The sequence below is a fragment of the Girardinichthys multiradiatus genome, chromosome 3 (genome assembly GCF_021462225.1).
Source record: "Girardinichthys multiradiatus isolate DD_20200921_A chromosome 3, DD_fGirMul_XY1, whole genome shotgun sequence".
Lineage (NCBI taxonomy): Eukaryota > Metazoa > Chordata > Actinopteri > Cyprinodontiformes > Goodeidae > Girardinichthys > Girardinichthys multiradiatus.
This window is the reverse complement of record NC_061796.1, coordinates 47,513,891-47,536,279: the sequence shown is the minus strand read 5'-3', so window position 1 is coordinate 47,536,279 and position 22,389 is coordinate 47,513,891. Positions and strand designations below refer to the sequence as shown.

Genomic DNA, 22,389 nt, shown 5'->3' with positions numbered 1-22,389 from the left:
ACACTAGAGGCTGATCCAACTTTGATGTAATGTCCTAAAAACAAGTCAAAATGAGGCTCAGTATTGTGTGTGGCCTCCATGTGTCTGTATGACCTCCCTACAACGTCTGGAGATGCTCCTGATGAGACGGCAGATGGTCTCCTAAGGGATCTCCTCTCAGACCTGGACTAAAGCATCCACCAACTCCTGGACAGTCTGTGGAGCAACGTGACGTTGGTGGATGGAGCGAGACATGATGTCCCAGATGTGCTCAATCAGATTCAGGTCTGGGGAACGGGCGGGCCAGTCCATAGCTTTAATGTCTTCATCTTGCAGGAACTGCTGACACACTCCAGCCACATCAGGTCTAGCATTGTCCTGCATTAGGAGGAACCCAGGACCAACCACACCAGCATATGGTCTCACAAGCGGTCTGAGGATCTCATCTCGGTACCTAATGGCAGTCAGGCTACCTCTGGCGAGCTCATGGAGGGCATTGCGGCCCTCCAAAGAAATACCACCCCACACCATTACTGACCCACTGCCAAACCAGTCATGCTGAAGGATGTTGCAGGCAGCAGATCTCTCTCCACGGTGTCTCCAGACTCTGTCACGTCTGTCACATGTCTCAGTGTGAACCTGCTTTCATCTGTGAAGATCACAGGGCACCAGTGGTGAATTTGCCAATCCTGGTGTTCTCTGGCTAATGCCAAGCGTCCTGCACGGTGTTGGGCTGTGAGCACAACCCCCATTTGTGGACGTCGGGCCCTCATACCATCCTCATGGAGTCGGTTTCTAACCGTTTGTGCAGACACATGCACATTTGTAGCCTGCTGGAGGTCATTTTGCAGGGCTCTGGCAGTGCTCCTCCTGTTCCTCCTTGCACAAAGTTGGAGGTAGCGGTCCTGCTGCTGGGTTGTTGCCCTCCTACGGCCTCCTCCACATCTCCTGGTGTACTGGCCTGTCTCCTGGTAGCACCTCCAGGCTCTGGACACTACGCTGACAGACACAGCAAACCTTCTTGTCACAGCTCACATTGATGTGCCATCCTGGATGAGCTGCACTACCTGAGCCACTTGTGTGGGTTGTAGAGTCCGTCTCATGCTACCACGAGTGTGAAAGCACCACCAACATTCAAAAGTGACCAAAACATCAGCCAGAAAGCATCGGTCCTGAGAAGTGGTCTGTGGTCCCCACCTGCAGAACCACTCCTTTATTGAGTGTCTTGATAATCACCAAAGATTTCATCCTGTTGTCTTTTTCATTTGAACAACAAGATGTGAAATTAATTGTCAATCAGTGTTGCTTCCTAAGTGGACAGTTTGATTTCACAGAAGTTTGATTTACTTGGAGTTAAATTGTGTTGTTTAAGAGTTCCCTTTATTTTTTTTAGCAGTATATAAAGGGCTATGTCAAGAATTTATTGTCCAATAACAACTACAAATAAGTTAGATAGCTTAACTGAAAACTGCATATGTTGTTCCCATCACTGTAAAAGCGGAGGTTTGATTTGTGGATTTTATGCCCCAGAAAGTTGATAAAAACTAACTGGTCTGTGAACATAAATATAGCTACAGTTTTTAAAACCTGAAAGCCAAATGTTTGTATATTTACATTTTCATTTAGTTGTATTGACATATTTAGTTCACATTTATATGTGAGTAGAGTTATTCTGTTGATTCATTTCTGGTCTGTGCTGCTGCTCAGTGCATCTTCTGTGAAAAAAGCAACTTGGAAACAATGATCACCTTTTTCAGAAAGCACCTGAGAGAAGCATTTTATTTTTCTGACAACAATCAAGGTATGATTTTATTGAATGTTATTTAAGTCTCTTATGGGATGTTATTATGTAGAGGATTCAATGCTTTTTTAACAATTCTGTATCTGTTTTAAGATAAATTTGTGGCGGCCTGCTTCTGTAAGGAAGGCAGACAAGCATTCAGGAGTCACTAGCATTGCCCAATGTGCAACTCTCTTGTAATCACATGGTCCTCGAACTTCATCCAATAATATGGGATTGATAGAGCTTTGATTATGTAAAGCAAATATGATAGTATAAAATTCAGGCTAATTTGCAATACTCTAACAATATTAACAGGTAACAGCATCTACATACTAATTAATACCCTCAACAAACTGTTGACTGACAGCCAGACTGCAGCTGATTGGTGCCAAAAACAACATTTGAGGTTAGAGTCACTCTTCCAAAAGTACTTGACATGGACAACACTGAACAAACTGAAACCCTCGAGGCCATAAAGAACTGGAGGATGAATACGATGACAGCTCTCCAACTAAATTTTAAACTTTTATTTGTGAAAAATGGAGGATTATGAAAAATTTAGCTCACAAATGATTGATGTACAAAATCTAAACAATTTTGCTAGGTTTGAGGCCGGCTAATTAGTCTTTGTGGACACTAAAGAGTATAGCCAAAGTAAATGTACAACAGTGACCCTTGTGGCATCCCCTGGCATCTCATTTTTCACTCATTTTTCACCGCTTGTCATAGTGGGTCGCTGGGAAGCTGGTGCCTATCTCCAGCAGTCTATGGGCGGGAGGGAGGGTACACCCTGGACAGGTCGCTGGTCCATCGCAGGGCAAGGATTAGTATATGTTTTGACCTTATTAATTAAACATGTCACTAAATATATTTTCACACATTTGGTAACAATGCTAAATGCATAGCAAAAGTACAAATTTTCACACTAATAAATGATGTTTAAATGTCAAACATATTTTTTAAGGTATGTAAAATATTTTAAAAGCCTAAAGGATTAATTATGATACAAAAATGTTTACAAGAAAAGCGCCAGAGCAGCTGCACTTTTTAAATGTTCTGTTATTCTCATTTGAGGTCCGGTGGGCGATCTCGCCTCCACAGGAGAAGGAATCTCCAGGCCCACCTGGTGCAGGCGGGGCAGAGCCTGGCAGCATTTCTCTCTGGACTTCTGCTGGCGTCCCTGTATGGACTCATGGGCCTGCTTATCCAGAAGCAACCCCTGTGGTTCTGTGTCCACTCCACAGTGGCTTTGGCTGGGCTGGCTTCGTTCGGTATGGGGCTGTCAGCAGGTGTTCGGGGCAGCATCATGGTCATGATGCCCTCCATGTTCTCAGGTGAGTCCAAGACCTTCACCTGCACCTAATAGGGATGAACCTGGGCTCTGTTCCTAGTTTTGATTGAGCTTTATGTACTTAAAACATGACAAAACATTAAAAATATATATGAATCTAGCTAAATTATCCTGACATCATATATTATGGAGCTGTTACATTTTCTCCTGGTCCAGCCCATGGCAGAACCCTCATCCTGCTTCTGTATGTGTCGGTCCTGCTGTCCGGACCCATGAAGAATACGCTGGAAAACACAGAACGGGCCGCTTCCAGCCTGCTATGTGGTGCCGAGCTGGCAGCCAATCAGACGAAAGAGCTGATGCAGCGAGCAGCCACACCCCTCTTCTGTAAGACACACCCACCTCACAAAAATTTGACCATGAAATGAAAAACTGGTAGAAATATTATCATATTATTAAAACTGCTGCTAAGGAAACTCAACAAGTTCTTTTCTCATTGATTTCCTCATTAGCTACAGTTCTGCATCCAGACATAGAAACAGAACCAGCTGAATTATTTGTCTTTTGCTTCGCAGCGGTGTTGGATGAAATCAGAGAGATCAGCAGCAACGCTTACGCCGTCGCAGGAAGAGTCCAAAACTTAATCAGTGCTCTGACAGACAGCGTCCGCCATGTCGGTCAGTCACATTGATTCTTCATTAATTCTTCTCATGGCTGAGATTTTGTCTGATCTGCTGATGTTTAAATTTAATGCAAGATATTTTTTAGAATACCTTTAATTGTCAGTAGTCTGAGAGTCTTTCCATGATTTTATTTGGGCTTTAGCTGCTTTTCCTCTCATTTTCATTCTTAGTCAAAAGAATCTCCCCCTAATTTGTTTGTATAAATTAATTTGACTGGTGATCCTGCAGCTCGCACCCTGAAGAATGTCCTCCACTTCCTCGTGGACATCGGAGACATCTGTAACGACAAGCTGGGCGCTCCGTTTAGGAAGTGTCAGGACGCGTTCGCCCAGGCTCGAAGCGACTGCAAAGACCTGCTCGGGGAGTTCAGCTTCCTGTGTGACATCGTGGACGGCTTCCTGCCGCTTTGCAACCTTGCTCGTGGTGCGTTCACTGGCATGACATCCTTGGAATGACAGATTATTGTCATTATTATTGTCTCCAGGCTGAGCCACAGACGCTGTAGTCTGGTCATTTATAAGAACATCAGAACCAGACTGTGTTTGTCAAGATATTTTATTATAAGCTGTCAGTAAAATACTTTGTATTTTATAAATCTTCTAAATACAGCCTCTCCTCTTAGTTGTGTGTCATCCTCAGAAGCTTATCGACTCTGCTGATGCTAAAACCTGATTCTGACTGATTGTAATGTTGAAGAAAACGCGGTGGTAGCATTTAATCACCAACGTGTCTCTTTCAGCTGGTGAGATCTTCTGCATCATCCCGTCCTACGTGGCTGCCCATCTGAAACAGCATCTGGCAGAACGTAAGTTATTTTCTCTGATCTTAGCTGCTGCTGACAGTTTGCTGCCTCTGCTGCGAGTTAATCAGACTCTGACCTCTTTTAGCCACTGTTGCTGCGTTTAAGAAGATGATGCAGGAGTTTGACTTCAACATTTCAACCTCCATGAAGTTCGACCTGGACACCAACAGCAGCCACTCGCTGCAGCAGGTTTCTCAGGAGATCATGGCTGAGATTTCGTCTGATCTGCTGATGTTTCAGAAGCTGATTGAACCGCTGATGTATGGGAGCCTCGCTCTGCTGGGCTGGTCCTTTCTGAGGTCAGGAGTCACTTTAGATAACTTCGCAGTGGGCAACAGCCGAAGCAGCCCTGAACATGACTGCATACATTAAGACCACATTTAACCAAGGCTTTTTGGTTCTTAGTATTGCATTTATTTATTACATAGATGGCTGAAACCAGGTTAGTCTGTAACATATGTGGGGCTGTTGTAAACAATTATTTTAGTAATCTAGAACTCTGACAATTATTTTGACGATTAATCGAATGCAAATTCTGTTTTACTGTAGCATCTTAACATAGTAGAAATATGCAGAGGAGAAAATGACCTTGGTTTTTAAATAACTTTTTATTGGTTAAAATGCAATAAGAGTCAAACATCACCTTTAGTTTTAAGTCTGAATTATGAAAAAATCTTTTTCTTTTTCTAAAGTCCAAAAACAGATGAGAAGTCCACTTAAAAATTAAATAGCAAACTTAAATTGAGGCATATTAGTAAATACCGACTGCCTTTTACAGATATTACATTAGACTTTAAGTCTCAAGTTTAAAGTATGAAACTTGTAGATTTATTAAATTTTGTGAAGGGGTAGTTTACCCCGACTGATGACCCTACTGCAGTAAAAGTAAATAGATGATTAATGCATGTTAAGCTTCAGTTACTAGATTTTCTGTGAGGTTCTAGAAATGTGAGGTTCGAAGTTGCATTAAATGAAAGCATTTTAGCATTACTAAATAATTTTAATCATGCATATTGTTTTTACAGATTACAAAAGTAAATGTGATCTTTGTAAATAGGTTTGAATTTAGAAATTTGGCTACAAAGAGTTTTGTTATTGAGTTTGTAAGAAGCAAAAATTTGTTCATGTTTTAATTAAGACTATATTATTATTATGTTGGTCCAGTGTTTGCAAAAAATGTAGTTTTGACTGAGTTGTACACAAATACTACACTTATAGAACATAAAGATGGATGCCATAAGCCAGCCATAAAAAAGGAAAACCATGCTAATGACTAAAACTGTTTTTTAACTAGCAATATTCACTCCAAGTATCTCATCAATGAAGCTGAAGCACATCAACAAATAAACTGTTTTTAGCTCAAGCGGTTCATCTGTTGCTGTCTTCGTATCTTCCTCATGTCGGACGCCAGCAGTAGAGCTTCGTGTTCTTTCTTCTTGCCAGGAAGTGAATAATGTCATCAGTCTTCTTAATCAGCGAGTACATAACGTTTGCCAAAATGTATTTCTTTGTCCTTTTATAACATGGCAGATGCTGCACTAACGATCAGATTGCAAAGGGAAAATAAACAGAAAACATAAAAACAACAACAAAATAAACAACATCACGTGTCACTTGTCCGTATCTCCCAACAGGTGATTCCAATGTATGCAGCAGATGTTTCCTGCTGAGGTGTTGCAGCATCGAGGACACACTGTTATTAAATCCATTTAGCAGTGCACTCGTTACACTGTTTTCCTTTCTGTTTTAAAGTGATCCCACACTTTAGACGCTTTCAGTCTCTTTCTTTGCGACATGTTGTTCCCCTCGCCTTCTTCCTCCATAGCTGCTAGTATCCCTTAGCGTCCTTGCATCAGCTCCGGTCAGCAGCTCCTGGGCGAAAGGGAGAGAATTGCGCAACTCTAATACCGATCCGAGCGGAACACATTGCGCTGAACAGTAAAACACAATTTATTATTATCTGCCTCGAAGCTTCGTTAAATTATGTTTTATAATTTCATTTTATAAATCGAGGTAGTCGAGTTATTCGAGGAATCGTTTCAGCCCTAAGCATATGGTACAGGATGCCCCCCTTCACATGAAGCTGGGTGGACAGTGATTGCTGCAGCCTGGACCACCAAAAGCTCAGCATGATGATCTGGTTTTCACAACTACGCTGTAAAAAATGAAGGTCTCATGTTGTTTTATTTCAGTCTTTGCCATCTTGAAGCAGAGTCTTAGAACCACAGAACCTTTAGGTTTCTGGGTTTACTGCCGTGTTTGTTGCTATGTGTGTTCTGGGTTTTAGGTTTATGTTTATGGTGCCTTGCAGATTTTTTTAAGAGTACAAAATGGTCCCCAAAATGTTTTAAAAATTAAATCTGAAAAGTGTGGCATGGATTTATATTCAGCCCACCTGAGTTGCTACTTTGTAGAACCTCCTTCTTCCGCAGGTCCAGCTGGAGGTCTTTTAGGTTTTGTCTCCACCAGCTTTGAACATCTACTGACCTGAAGGTTTTCTCCATTCGGTTTAAAACAGCTCAAGCTCAGTCAGGTTGGATGGAGAACATCTGTGAACATCAGTCTGTCCACAGATTCCCAGTTGGATTTGGGTCTGGACTTTAATTAGGCCATTCTAACCCATGAATAAGCTTTGATCTTCCATCCTCTTGTCTGTTTAGGGTGGTTGTCGTGCTGGAAGGTGAACCTCCGTCCCAGATTCAGTAACTGCTCTCTTTGTCCAGCCTGTCTGTTTAGGTGGACATCCATGTCTTGGTAGGTCAGCAGGTGGTCCATCCTCTCCCCATGTTCAGAAGATCAATTGTACCGAGCACTGGGAGATGTTCAAAGCTTGGGATATTGTTTTAGAACCTAACCCTGACCTGTCTGCTGTGGTCCTTGGTCTTTATGATGCTGGTTATTCTCTAACAAACCTCTGAGGCCAGAAACTGTACACCTGCATTCATACTCAGGTTAAATTGCATACAGCTAGACTCTAGTTACTGATATTTAGGTGTTTTCTTGAGGAAATTGGCTGAGCTATATTTAATTTAGGGGTATCACAAATGTACGCCACAATTTTCAGATTTCATTTGAAAAGACTTTTACAGCAGGTATAATTCTCCGTCCAGGTTCAGTACTTTGTGTTGGTCTGCGTTGGTGTTCAGAAGCTTGTTGGAACCAGACAACATGTGGATCATAGGGTATGAATACTTGTGCAAGGCTCTGTGTGAAGCTGTGTTTGTGTCATTGTGTGCAGGGCGGTGATGTACAGATGCAGGTACCTCCGTGACCTCAGGTTCGATAATATTTACATCAACGCTCAGTTTAAGGAGCTCGACCAACAGGTGGCCTCTGAGGGCGGAGCTTCAGTCCTGCCGCTCACACGCAGAGAGGCCAAGACCTACATCACACCCCGTTAGAGCAGCTGAAGTTTCATTTAAAAAGGAGCAGAACAAACTTTAAATCTGTTGAAAATGTTCCAGCAGGAACCAAAGGTCTGTATTTCTCCTGCAGTGTCGTTCCACCTGTCGTACAAGGAGCGTAAGGCCATGGTGATGGGCGTGACCTCTGTCCTCAGACACCTGGTGATTGGCAGCCTGCTGGTGGCACTGGACTTCCTTGTGTTCTGGATTCTGGATCAGCTGCACCACCAGGTGAAGGGGGATGTGGTCGCCAGAGGTGAGGCAACACCTGTTACACGATAGGGTGGCCCTGTGTTGTCACCTTGGTAATGGTCTGTCCCATCAGCTCCAGCCCAGGTGGTGGTCCAGGTGAACGGATCAGGTTACGCCTCAGACATCTTCAGAGATCTGGTGGCTTCGTTCAACATCCTGCAGCGAGGGAACATCACAGTGATCAGCAGGAAGTGTCTGCTAGAGCCGTCTGAGCCGAAGTACAGCACCACTTTTCTCCTTGGTACGGATCCACATGGACCAGAACAAATTTATTCTACATTCTGAACAATTCTGCTTTTATTTGCTGACATGTGTCTAAAACAGACATGGGGTTCAACATGAAGTTTAACACTGAGGAAAGTAGCCTCTGATGAAGCTATGATTACCTGAACCATGTCCTGATGTTTGGGAATAAATTGACCTCCCGAGTTCCTGAAAACAGATGGTATCAAACAGTGGAAGTGTTGGGATTGAACTAACAAAGAGCTTCCCAGGAATGTGGAAATGTTGTAGTGTTGCAATGACTCTGTGGTTTTACCTCCAGGCTGCAGACCGAGTCTGAACAAGACTGCAAATAACATTTACTCTGACAGCTCAGAGACGCTGTGATGAAATGTTTCCTCTGAGGAGTGAGCCAAACATGATGAACGTTCAGAAGCTGAAATCTCCTCTGAGTCCAACAATCCAAGGAAGATGGATGGAGCAGTGGGCCAAATTAAAATGTTTCATGGCAGCTCTCGGGGAAAACATTTTCAGGTTTCCCGCGAGGAGAAGTTTGATTGTTTCCATGCAAAGGTTCATGCTGCAGATGCACTGTCTGCAGAGTGACCTTTAGGAGTTAGATTATCTGACGTTCTATCCCAAATCCAATCTGCAGCTCTGAATGTTGTCCACAGTGATCTGTAAACCTTCACAGCTACTAAAACTGCAAATAAAACATGAATGAAGTTCCTCCTCTGAGGAGGTTAGACCTCCAGCTGCAGCTGTGACCCTCCTACTGGTTCTGTTCTGTTTGGTGTGGCAGGGTTCCTGTTGGGTCTGGCTCTAATTGTCTCTTTGACCGGAGGATTCGTGCAGCGCCTCAAACGAGTCATCTGTGCTTTTTATCATCCAGAGCGAGAGCAGGTACAGGACAACGTACAGAAACACACTCATCACCATCAGTTCACAGCAACTGTTTGCAGACTGATCTTCATACATTCAGATTCTCAGAACTGATCTGGTTTCATGTTACACCATTAGTTATGTTCATGTTACACCATTAGTTATATTCATGTTACACCCTTAGTTATGTTCATGTTACAACATTAGTTATATTCATGTTACACCATTAGTTATATTCTTGTTATACCATTAGTTATATTCATGTTACACCATTAGTTATATTCATGTTACACCATTAGTTATATTCATGTTACACCATTAGTTATATTCATGTTACATCATTAGTTATGTTCATGTTACACCATTAGTTATATTCTTGTTATACCATTAGTTATATTCATGTTACACCATTAGTTATATTCATGTTACACCATTAGTTATATTCATGTTACACCATTAGTTATATTCATGTTACATCATTAGTTATATTCATGTTACACCATTAGTTATGTTCATTTTACAACATTAGTTATGTTCATGTTACACCATTAGTTATGTTCATGTTACACCATTAGTTATATTCATGTTACACCATTAGTTATGTTCATGTTACACCATTAGTTATATTCATGTTACACCATTAGTTATGTTCATGTTACACCATTAGTTATGTTCATGTTACACCATTAGTTATGTTCATGTTACACCATTAGTTATATTCATGTTACACCATTAGTTATGTTCATGTTACACCATTAGTTATGTTCATGTTACACCATTAGTTATGTTCATGTTACACCATTAGTTATGTTCATGTTACACCATTAGTTATATTCATGTTACACCATTAGTTATGTTCATGTTACACCATTAGTTATATTCATGTTACACCATTAGTTATGTTCATGTTACACCATTAGTTATGTTCATGTTACACCATTAGTTATGTTCATGTTACACCATTAGTTATATTCATGTTACACCATTAGTTATGTTCATGTTACACCATTAGTTATGTTCATGTTACACCATTAGTTATGTTCATGTTACACCATTAGTTATGTTCATGTTACACCATTAGTTATATTCATGTTACACCATTAGTTATGTTCATGTTACACCATTAGTTATATTCATGTTACACCATTAGTTATGTTCATGTTACACCATTAGTTATGTTCATGTTACACCATTAGTTATGTTCATTTTACAACATTAGTTATGTTCATGTTACACCATTAGTTATATTCATGTTACACCATTAGTTATGTTCATTTTACAACATTAGTTATATTCATGTTACACCATTAGTTATATTCATGTTACACCATTAGTTATGTTCATGTTACACCATTAGTTATGTTCATGTTACACCATTAGTTATATTCATGTTACACCATTAGTTATGTTCATGTTACACCATTAGTTATGTTCATGTTACACCATTAGTTATATTCATGTTACACCATTAGTTATATTCATGTTACACCATTAGTTATGTTCATGTTACACCATTAGTTATGTTCATTTTACAACATTAGTTATGTTCATGTTACACCATTAGTTATATTCATGTTACACCATTAGTTATGTTCATGTTACACCATTAGTTATATTCATGTTACACCATTAGTTATGTTCATGTTACACCATTAGTTATGTTCAAGTTACACCATTAGTTATATTCATGTTACACCATTAGTTATGTTCATGTTACACCATTAGTTATGTTCATGTTACACCATTAGTTATATTCATGTTACACCATTAGTTATGTTCATGTTACACCATTAGTTATGTTCATGTTACACCATTAGTTATGTTCATTTTACAACATTAGTTATGTTCATGTTACACCATTAGTTATATTCATGTTACACCATTAGTTATGTTCATTTTACAACATTAGTTATGTTCATGTTACACCATTAGTTATGTTCATGTTACACCATTAGTTATATTCATGTTACACCATTAGTTATGTTCATGTTACACCATTAGTTATGTTCATGTTACACCATTAGTTATGTTCATTTTACAACATTAGTTATGTTCATGTTACACCATTAGTTATATTCATGTTACACCATTAGTTATGTTCATGTTACACCATTAGTTATATTCATGTTACACCATTAGTTATATTCATGTTACACCATTAGTTATGTTCATGTTACACCATTAGTTATATTCATGTCACAACATTAGTTATATTCATGTTACACCATTAGTTATATTCATGTTACACCATTAGTTATATTCATGTCACAACATTAGTTATATTCATGTTACACCATTAGTTATATTCATGTTACACCATTAGTTATATTCATGTCACAACATTAGTTATATTCATGTTACACCATTAGTTATATTCATGTTACACCATTAGTTATGTTCATGTTACACCATTAGTTATATTCATGTTACACCATTAGTTATGTTCATGTTACACCATTAGTTATATTCATGTTACACCATTAGTTATGTTCATGTTACACCATTAGTTATGTTCATGTTACACCATTAGTTATGTTCATGTTACACCATTAGTTATGTTCATGTTACACCATTAGTTATATTCATGTTACACCATTAGTTATGTTCATTTTACAACATTAGTTATGTTCATGTTACACCATTAGTTATGTTCATGTTACACCATTAGTTATATTCATGTTACACCATTAGTTATGTTCATGTTACACCATTAGTTATATTCATGTTACACCATTAGTTATGTTCATGTTACACCATTAGTTATATTCATGTTACACCATTAGTTATGTTCATGTTACACCATTAGTTATATTCATGTTACACCATTAGTTATGTTCATGTTACACCATTAGTTATATTCATGTTACAACATTAGTTATGTTCATGTTACACCATTAGTTATGTTCATGTTACACCATTAGTTATATTCATGTTACACCATTAGTTATGTTCATGTTACACCATTAGTTATGTTCATGTTACACCATTAGTTATATTCATGTTACACCATTAGTTATGTTCATGTTACACCTTTAGTTATGTTCATGTTACACCATTAGTTATGTTCATTTTACACCATTAGTTATATTCATGTTACACCATTAGTTATGTTCATGTTACACCATTAGTTATGTTGATGTTACACCATTAGTTATGTTCATTTTACAACATTAGTTATGTTCATGTTACACCATTAGTTATATTCATGTTACACCATTAGTTATGTTCATTTTACAACATTAGTTATGTTCATGTTACACCATTAGTTATGTTCATGTTACACCATTAGTTATATTCATGTTACACCATTAGTTATGTTCATGTTACACCATTAGTTATGTTCATGTTACACCATTAGTTATGTTCATTTTACAACATTAGTTATGTTCATGTTACACCATTAGTTATATTCATGTTACACCATTAGTTATGTTCATGTTACACCATTAGTTATATTCATGTTACACCATTAGTTATATTCATGTTACACCATTAGTTATGTTCATGTTACACCATTAGTTATATTCATGTCACAACATTAGTTATATTCATGTTACACCATTAGTTATATTCATGTTACACCATTAGTTATGTTCATGTCACAACATTAGTTATATTCATGTTACACCATTAGTTATGTTCATGTTACACCATTAGTTATGTTCATTTTACAACATTAGTTATGTTCATTTTACACCATTAGTTATGTTCATGTTACACCATTAGTTATATTCATGTTACACCATTAGTTATGTTCATGTTACACCATTAGTTATATTCATGTTACACCATTAGTTATGTTCATGTTACACCATTAGTTATATTCATGTTACACCATTAGTTATGTTCATGTTACACCATTAGTTATATTCATGTTACACCATTAGTTATGTTCATGTTACACCATTAGTTATGTTCATGTTACACCATTAGTTATATTCATGTTACACCATTAGTTATGTTCATGTTACACCATTAGTTATGTTCATGTTACACCATTAGTTATGTTCATTTTACAACATTAGTTATGTTCATGTTACACCATTAGTTATATTCATGTTACACCATTAGTTATGTTCATTTTACAACATTAGTTATGTTCATGTTACACCATTAGTTATATTCATGTTACACCATTAGTTATATTCATGTTACACCATTAGTTATATTCATGTTACACCATTAGTTATGTTCATGTTACACCATTAGTTATATTCATGTTACACCATTAGTTATGTTCATGTTACACCATTAGTTATGTTCATGTTACACCATTAGTTATATTCATGTTACACCATTAGTTATATTCATGTTACACCATTAGTTATGTTCATTTTACAACATTAGTTATGTTCATGTTACACCATTAGTTATATTCATGTTACACCATTAGTTATATTCATGTTACACCATTAGTTATATTCATGTTACACCATTAGTTATATTCATGTTACACCGTTAGTTATATTCATGTTACACCATTAGTTATATTCATGTTACACCATTAGTTATGTTCATGTTACACCATTAGTTATATTCATGTTACACCATTAGTTATGTTCATGTTACACCATTAGTTATATTCATGTCACAACATTAGTTATATTCATGTCAGACCGTTAGGTAACAAATTAATGATGTAACATCTTTAATATAAGTAAATAAAAAAGTGCAGCGCTGTGAACACTTCCTAGATGTGCTGTATGTTGTAATATTTTTGGGGGATTAAAACTTGCATGTTTGAGACATAATGCAGAACATTATTCAGATAACATGTAGTTATCTGAATAACTACATGTAATAACCATAATAATGGTCTAGATGAACATGTAGACAGTGGACAGCATGACTGTCCACTGTCTACATGTTCATCCTATACTGTATGCCTCCTGGAACACCTCCCTCAGGAGGTGTTCCAGGAGGCATACAGTATAGATGCCCGTGCCACCTCAACTGGCTCTTCTCGATGTGGAGGAGCAGTGGCTCTACTCTGAGCCCCTCCTGGATGGGGTGGGTATTGTGAATTGGTGCCATATAAATAAAACTGAATTGAATTTAATTGAATGATAGAGTTAATATCCAACATTCCCATATTTAAAGTCAGTACATGTGTAAGGATGGTGTCTCTGCCCATGCATTTACATCTGGAGATATGAAATGACTTCTGACAGCCGATCAGATTGAGTCTGATAGAGGAAGATCTCATCTCTGCATGGAGACACGAAGGAGGTGGGGTGGTTACTCCATAGAATAGGATAGTCTTTATTGTCATTGGACTGGGGATTACAATAAAATTGGAGGTGTTCGCACTAAGATACAGTGCATATAGGAGACTGTATGAGTGTTTGTCCATGCTTGTCTGCAGCATGTATGGCCCAGGAGAAGAAGCTGTCTGTCCGGTGGCTGGTGTGGGATTTTGCTGACCTGTAGCGCCTCCCAGAGGGCAGGTCAAATGGGTTGGCGGGGTGTGAGGGGACTTTCTTGCTCTGCTCTCGGTGGAGGATGCACGTGTTTTCTCTCCCTCCCTCTTGCCTGCTTCTGCATCTGCTTTTGTCTGTGTTTTTCTCAGAGCCTCACTTTACATATCTTCCAAACTTGCAAATTATAGATATGGTCAGCTGGTCTCTCAACGCAATTGATCAAATTCTTTCCACGGGAAGACATGGTAAAGGAGAACCCTCTTGCCCAGCTGGTACATTCTTCTCTGGATACACAATGGATTTCTGGCAACAGTGGAAGATTGTGTGCTTGACTACGATGTCGGTTGAGGACGCAGAAGACATTTATATATTTGGATTTTTGATAACAGGATTTCTGCTTTTTGGAGCCGGCGGTTACCTGACTTATCGAGTGAGCAGCAAAACGTGGGCAGCTGTTTAAAGCATCCCAAAGCTTCCTGCGATGCTGGATGGACTCTGCAGAGCGATCAATGCTCAGACTGATTTGTTAAGAGAGCTAAGCCGCAAGCTGGATACGGTTCTTGAACAGAATCGAAGCCTGGAAGTGGATTTTGGACTCAGAGTTGAAAGGATTTAATCATGGAGAAGGTTGTTTGCTCCAGAACTGCGGAAAAGTCCCAGAAATTTGGATATTTGGATTCGCAATTGAGAGATAACAGTAAAAACTCTTAAAGTGGTTGGAAATCCACACAACTGCTTGAACCACAACATTTATTATTTTTCTAAATCTGTTGCCCCAACACGGCCTTGGCAACTTCTGCTAAGTGGCTATCGACAAAATATCTCCTGGATGTCATGTAAACATGGCACTCTTTCCCAGCACCCCGAACAGCTGTGACCCAGATAAGACTTTGTGGCCGATTGAGAAAACTTCCATCTCTCTCCTCAAGGACAATGGCGCTCTGTCTGTGTTGACAGTCTAATTCTTGCAAACACAGTCACAGTTATATATTCACACCCCCAGGATTCCACCGCACTCTTGCAAAATCTTTTCTTCTTGTGTGTTGCTTAGCCCTGCACTTAATTGCGTGATTTAATTACTTTTTCATAGATTTTTAGTTTTATCAGAAGGATTACCAGCGAAAACCAAACATTATTAGTAATTTGGACTATAGCTGCTCTTACACCAATGACCCAGCTTTCTTAGTTAGACTACAATGGACTGTTATTACTTAATTCAACCTCAGTACCAGTAAAAGCAATATATTATTAGCACCTGAAAATGTGGATTAAAGCTGTTTTGTACCAGTGACTCAGCTTCCCTAGTTTCAGAATTCAGTGGAATGATGAGACTATTCATATTATCATCTTCTTTTAGCATAAGATGCTTTATTATTAAGAGTGGCTTGGAACCAATTTCTACCAGTAAACTCCCAAGGATTATTACTGTCATTTGATTTGTTTTTCTGTGTTTTATTTTCTGTATCATTGTAATGTTTTTCCTCGTGTAAAGCGCTTTGAGTGCCTTGTTGCTGAAATTGCTATATAAATAAACTTGACTTGACTTGTCGTGACCTGTGATGGCCTTTGTTCTCCTGAGGCAGCAGGACATGGAGATGTTTTCCAGGGTGGGAAGAGGGCAGCCGATGGTCTTTTGTTAAATAACTTGCAGTCTGTCAACACTGGTGATGGTATTAGAACAATAGATGAAAGAGTGATTCGAGCACTGGCATTCTTAAACAGCAGACATATTTGACACAAATAAATTCACAATAACTTCAATCCTGGAGGGACGGACGAGCGGATGGATGGATGGATGGATGGATGGATGGATGGATGGATGGATGGATGGACGGATAGATAGATGGAGTTTCACATGCTCACAGCGTGCAAACGTTAAATATAAATGTATAAACTTTGGGGAGATTGAAAAATTTTGTCTGGACCTTTATAGTTTTATCTATAAAAATCCAGTGGGCGGAGCTAATGCTGCTATAGACAAGCTGATTGGTCTGCAGGTAACCAATCAGATGTTTAGGTCTAGTTGAATTATTTTACTATAGATTGTAGAACAAGAAATATATATTAAAATATTTGTATGTTCTTTTGGATATATAAAAAGACATGCATGTTTATATATTTATAATTGTTTTATAATATGTAATATATGTATAAATATTCATTTGACAAATTGTTTATTATAGTTTATTATTTGGCTTCCTTAGAAGTGAGGCTGGTGCTGTCTATAATCTGCTTCATCTCTGTGTGCTGCCGTACAGAACCAGAATCATTATCCTCCAGTTTCAGGATGTAACTGTTAAACCGACACAGTTGCACTTTCCAAACCTCAGCTGTGAATTAAAGGCCTGGCAGCTGCTCCTGGTTTCCTGGGGGGCCTCTTTCAAACTTAACCGTTTGGTGTTTCGTCTCTTTAGAAGATTTTAAATTGCGGCCCCTGAAGCAAGGTAGAAATCTGTTTCTCCACCCATGAGTCACGAGCCGCAACCTGGAGGCAGGTATTTTTCCTCTAAGCCCCGCCCCTCCGTATCTAACTAAATGTGTGTTTTCAAGGCTTTCTGACTCTGGAGTGAAGACGTTGAGAGAAAGATCAGCTGCTGTGGGTGAAAGGTTGCAGAGCAGAGAGGCATGTGAGGAATCTGCAGAATGAACATTTGAGAGGAGGAAGCTGAAGGCAGGCCTGAACACGCTGACAGTGGGACCTGAACGTGACTGAGGCGCTCCAAGACCTCAGACTTTCCAAAACATCCCCAGATATTCTGAAAAGTTCCAGACTGGAGAGGCAGAGAGAGAAATCCAGAGACACAGCAGCAGCAAACAAACTCCTCTTTGAATTATTTTATTAGGAAACAGACCTGACTGATCTTTTTAGTCACCATCATATATTAGTGATGAAGGTCACCTGCCTGCTTTCATTCATGGAAACCTGTGAGACATGTCACTGTCCTGCAGTCTGAAGTTCTGCTGATTTCAGATTTATTTTAGAAACCAGTAACAATTCCTCTCCAGCTCCCGTTGGTGGATCCAGAGCTTCAGCATTCAGCTCAGCTCCTTCTTCGCTACCACAGCCTGGAGCAAGCCCTTATTACCTGAGAGGAACCTCTGATCCATCTGCTGCTCCACCCTGACATCACTCTGAGATTCATTTAAAATAAATATGCTTGGTGCGGCGGCGTGTGGGAGTGTGGGTGGCCGGCATGCTGGGTCACCTTTGGGGTTTGGGTGTGGGGTTGCGGGGTACCCAGTTGTCCCTGGTGTGCTCTGGCCTTCTTCCAGTGCTTCCTTCTGTGGCTCTGGCCCCTGGCGGGCGCCTGGATGCAGTTGGCAGTCGGTCGGGTGGGTAGGGCGGTGGAGCATGTCTTGTGCCTGCATTGGGGGAGCTGGCAGGTTTTGCTTGGCCTGGAGCGGTTGGCCTGCCTGGCCCGGTTACCCAGCTGGTGCATGTTTCTCTCTCATGGACTGGCAGGCTGGGTCTGCTGGCGCTGGCCGGAGGGTTGAGGTGGACTTGGCGGTGTGCTGCTCTGCTGGCTGTCGTGTCCTGGGGGAGATCAGGGTGGCGTGGAGGAGCTGCAACATGTGAAGTGGGGGGGTTGTGTCCTCTTCTTGGATGTGGGGTCCCTGGCATTTGGATCAGCTGAGTGGCGATGGTAGAGCCGAGCTGGACAATATTTCTCCCATGGGCCATCATTGCAGCGGCAGGTGATGAGGTGTGTTTATGTGGTTGCGGAGGGCATGGTGGGGACGCCGGCCCCGGGTGCTTGCTGCTGGCTGGGGACCTCTTGCCGGGTGAGTTTTTCCCGTCTTGGTGTGGGGTTGGGGGTTCCGTTGTGGGCGCGGCGCTTGGCGGTGTCTGCTCTGTTGCGCCTGTGGGCAGAGGCTGGGGTGTTGCGCAGGGCCCTTGCCTTGCTGTCGTGGCATGTGGTGGAAGGCAGGATGCGGTGGGGTTGCTTGGAGCATTGCTGTTTGTGGAGCTTGTGCTGTGTGGGTATGGCTTCGTCGGCTTTTCAGGGATCGAGCTCACCTGTGGGTGTGCCACTGTGGGGAGGGGATTCATGCCGTCTGGGTTCAGGGGCATGTGTTTGATATCTGTGTTGTGGTTGAGGGTGGCCCTGTGGGGGAAATTCATGTTGAGGCTCATGGGGTTGAGATTAGAATTCATTGGGTTGTTGGGATTGTTTTATCCTGTGGCGGTTCTGGTTGGTGGACTCGTTTGCACCGGGTAGACCCCTCTCTTTGGATGAGGATGGGGGTCGTTAGAGACTTGGGTTGGGGCGGGAGGTCGGGTTTCGGGTTCAGGTTTGGGCGTTGCCGGCACTAGTCTGGGCTGGTGTTGGAGCGGTTTGCCTGTCTTCACCCCCAGAAGGAAGGGGACCACCTCCTGGGTCCGGGCGCCAGTTGCCCCTATGGGGTATCGGCACCTTGACCGGGGAGTATAGAGTATGTACTGGGAGTGTGAGTGAGTGTACGACATCCATTGTTGTTTGTCTTTACGTTGGGTGCATGGGTGGGAGTGTTTGTATGTGTACGCATGAGGGTGGGACTGTGTAATCGTGACTGTCTGTGCCTGTTTGGGTCTTGGACGGCTCCCTCTCCTGGATCGGTTTAGGCCCCCCATCAAATGTGGGGCCTATTTCCACCCACCCATTACACTACCTGTGGTTGGTGTCTCTGCCTGCTGGTGTACTTGTGGTTCTCGGTGTCCGGGGCTTGGTGCTCTGGTGTGTGCCAGCTCACTCCCGGTGACTGCTTGTCGGGGCCTGGACCCCTGGGCTCTGTCGTGTCTCTGCTTGGGGATTGATAGGTCCTTTTCGTTTCTGTCTTCGTGTCCGTAACAATTGAAATAATCCCAAAGCAGTTTCTAATAAAGTTTCTTTAATAAATATTAAGAAGAGCTTTAAAGCATTAGCTGTAATGCTCCACATGTGAAAGTAAATCTGTTGGGCATCCTCTTGGCACTCAGACAACAACTCTGACCGCTACTCTGCCAGACAGGACACGGTAAAAAAAAAAAAAAACCAACAATAAATATGAATAAAGCTTGAAAGTAACTAAAATAAACATGTCTATGAAAACAATCTGTTAGTGCTTCATGTTCCTGCTTGAAACTTCCTTTATTTTATTTGATCAGTTTCTTTCCTTCTTTGAATCATATTAAAGTTCTTGAGCTGAACTTTAAGCATAACCTAGGATGGATTTTGCCTTCACAGCTTTTGTCCCACAGAACCAGAACTTGTAGACGTGTCCCTCATGCTGTGGGACTGCAGCATCTTGGTAGATGTTACAACATGTCCATTATCTTGTCTATCTCATGTAAACAGACTCTGGTTTGGTTTCACTGAAGCTCTACTGCTGTTTTTCATGCATCCTGCTGTAAAACAGGTGTGGTGCTGTTGTTCTGAGGCCTTCCTGGATGTTATTCACATGCTGCAAGATGAGAACATGACGACCTGAATGTGTGAAGAAGAAAGCGAAACCTGAAACCCTCCAGGTGATTTGTCCTTCATTGTGTTTTGCAGGAGAGGATCCGGTTCCTCCAGCAGCAGATCCTGAATGAGAGGAGGTCATTGGGCCGAGCCCTGAGGAGGTCTGCAATCAAACACAGAGCCGACCGAGATGAAGGAGGTGGAGGTGGAGGTTGCCTTCAGACGCTGATGTTGCGGTACCTTCATGTCTCTAACATCGACTTGCAGAACCGCAGGTTTCACTCAGAGATGCAACCAACAAATTCAAACTGCCCTAATATTACACAAAATATTTAAACAGTCCTTTAAAAATGGATGTTTAAAGGTAATTTTTGTTAAATATGAATTTTTCATATTTTTTCATATTTTAAGAACCTTTCAGGGAACCGGATATTTACATACACAACATGAGTCAGAGTTAATGTTAAGGTCAACCAGGATTATCAAAATTCTTTTTATTTATTAAAGGCCAGAAAAATTCAGAGTTTTTAAAACTTTTTTTAAGCTCATAAGTTCATTTTGATCCTTTGTCGAGCTGTGATGATGATGTCATGGCTTTGTAAGCTGCTCATAGGTTAATTCACACTATCTGAGTTAAAGGGAACCGTGGATTTCCACTAGTCGGGTCCATCTTTGGGTCCAATTTCCAGATGCCTGAAGGTTCCACGTTCATCTATTCAAACAATCATATGTAGGTATTAACATCATGAGGGTGTCCAGCCATCATATGGTTCAAGTAGAAGACGGGTTCTGTGTCCCAGGATTGAACAGGTTCTGATGTGAAATGTGTGACTCAACCCCAGAACCAAAGCTTGTGGAGAAGCTCCTGAAGCTCATAAGAAAGAGTCTTTATCCAGAGTGAAATGAGTTCTGTACCAACATGGGCCGAAGACCCCTCAGGGAGGGAGAAGCCATTTATATAACAGCCAGATTAGTTTGTAAATGTCTTCAGAGACAAAGGCCTTAATGTTTGGAGACATAATGAACACTGTCACATTTGGAGGAGGAAGAGGAAGACTTGCAAAGTTAAGAACATCATCCCAACTGTGAAGTACGGAGGTGGCAGCATCATGTCGTGGGGGTGTTTTGCACTTCACAAAACAGATGGCATCACGAAGAAAGAACATTATGTGGAATTACCTAACCTTAGCTGAGAAGATGTTTGCTACATGTGAAACTTATTTTTTTAAATCTGATGAACTGGAGCAGCAGTCCATTCAGTCTGGAACATCTGATCTTCATGCGCTGACGTGAACACTTCCTGTGCGTTTAGTATTGTGTCTGACTTGTTTAAGCAGCTTTACTGAATCTCAGAATAAAATCGGACAGCTTTCATGACTCACATCTGATCTTTATTTTATCAGGGTCCCAGGAGGAGGCTACCTGTCTGACCTGCTGAACTGGTCCTCCTCAGTCACCTGTCTGAGCTGCGGTGAGGTGGTGAGGACAAAGGATATTGACACCATCGCCTGTGACGTCCCACAGTGTTCAGGTAGGAAACAGTGACTGTATTTCCAGAGTCTGTGTTCCTATTGGACAATAGAAACAGGTGAAAACCTCAGAGACTCAGCTGGTCTGTCATCAGATCACCACGAAAAGCTCAGAAACTTCAGTCTGAAGCTAAAACCACCAGACTCAGTTTAAGGTGCTGCTGTAAGCTCCTCATCTTCCTCTTCCTCTCAGAAGGTTTCAGTCTTTTCAGTTGTGCAGCAGCTGACCTCACCGTGTGTCCTTTAGGTCCAGAAACATAAATCTGCAATATTTACAGACCTGAGAGGTGAAGTAAGGTCCTTCATGATCTGCTTCACCTGTCAGTGGGCGGGATCCATCAGGCCGCAGGTGAACTTTCTGACCTTAACTGGGAGCAGTTGTAAAAAGCAGAATAAGAAAAAGACCTTCTGGACTTGGATTCTCAGTCAGAGACACAGGAACCAGGACTTGGGCGCGCAGTTCTACAGGAGAGAAGAAGGTTAGCCGGTTAGTAGCAGGTGGAGATGAGACTGGAGGAGATGTTGCATGAGGAGAGCATTGGAGAACAATCTGGAATGGATTCTAGGACATAGAAACGGGATCAGGTAACAAATAAGGAATTGTATGAAAGCTCATGAGCTTAATTACCCCGACAGCCAATGAATGATGAGAGTCTGGCAGAAGTTTGGTCCTTAAAAACCAGCAGGCTGCTGAGCAGGTGATGAAGAGGTCTGTGTGCTGC

The 22,389-nt window shown here is 40.9% G+C and overlaps 1 protein-coding gene across 5 annotated transcripts in view; it reads left to right on the top strand.

The window, feature by feature from the left end:
• The window catches only part of dcst2 (DC-STAMP domain containing 2), a 31,490-nt gene that overhangs the window by 2,348 nt on the left and 6,753 nt on the right, over positions 1 to 22,389 (top strand). For 4 of the 5 annotated variants that reach the window (XM_047361627.1, XM_047361630.1, XM_047361629.1 and 1 more), the window contains exons 2-13: positions 2,837 to 3,096; positions 3,270 to 3,440; positions 3,629 to 3,730; positions 3,965 to 4,159; positions 4,476 to 4,541; positions 4,624 to 4,837; positions 7,777 to 7,934; positions 8,034 to 8,198; positions 8,268 to 8,435; positions 9,219 to 9,319; positions 20,232 to 20,413; positions 21,542 to 21,669. In XM_047361627.1, the coding sequence (XP_047217583.1) occupies positions 2,837 to 3,096; positions 3,270 to 3,440; positions 3,629 to 3,730; positions 3,965 to 4,159; positions 4,476 to 4,541; positions 4,624 to 4,837; positions 7,777 to 7,934; positions 8,034 to 8,198; positions 8,268 to 8,435; positions 9,219 to 9,319; positions 20,232 to 20,413; positions 21,542 to 21,669 (1,910 nt within the window). The remainder of the gene's footprint in view (positions 1 to 2,836; positions 3,097 to 3,269; positions 3,441 to 3,628; positions 3,731 to 3,964; positions 4,160 to 4,475; positions 4,542 to 4,623; positions 4,838 to 7,776; positions 7,935 to 8,033; positions 8,199 to 8,267; positions 8,436 to 9,218; positions 9,320 to 20,231; positions 20,414 to 21,541; positions 21,670 to 22,389) is intronic. The other variant, XM_047361628.1, reaches the window with a different exon arrangement.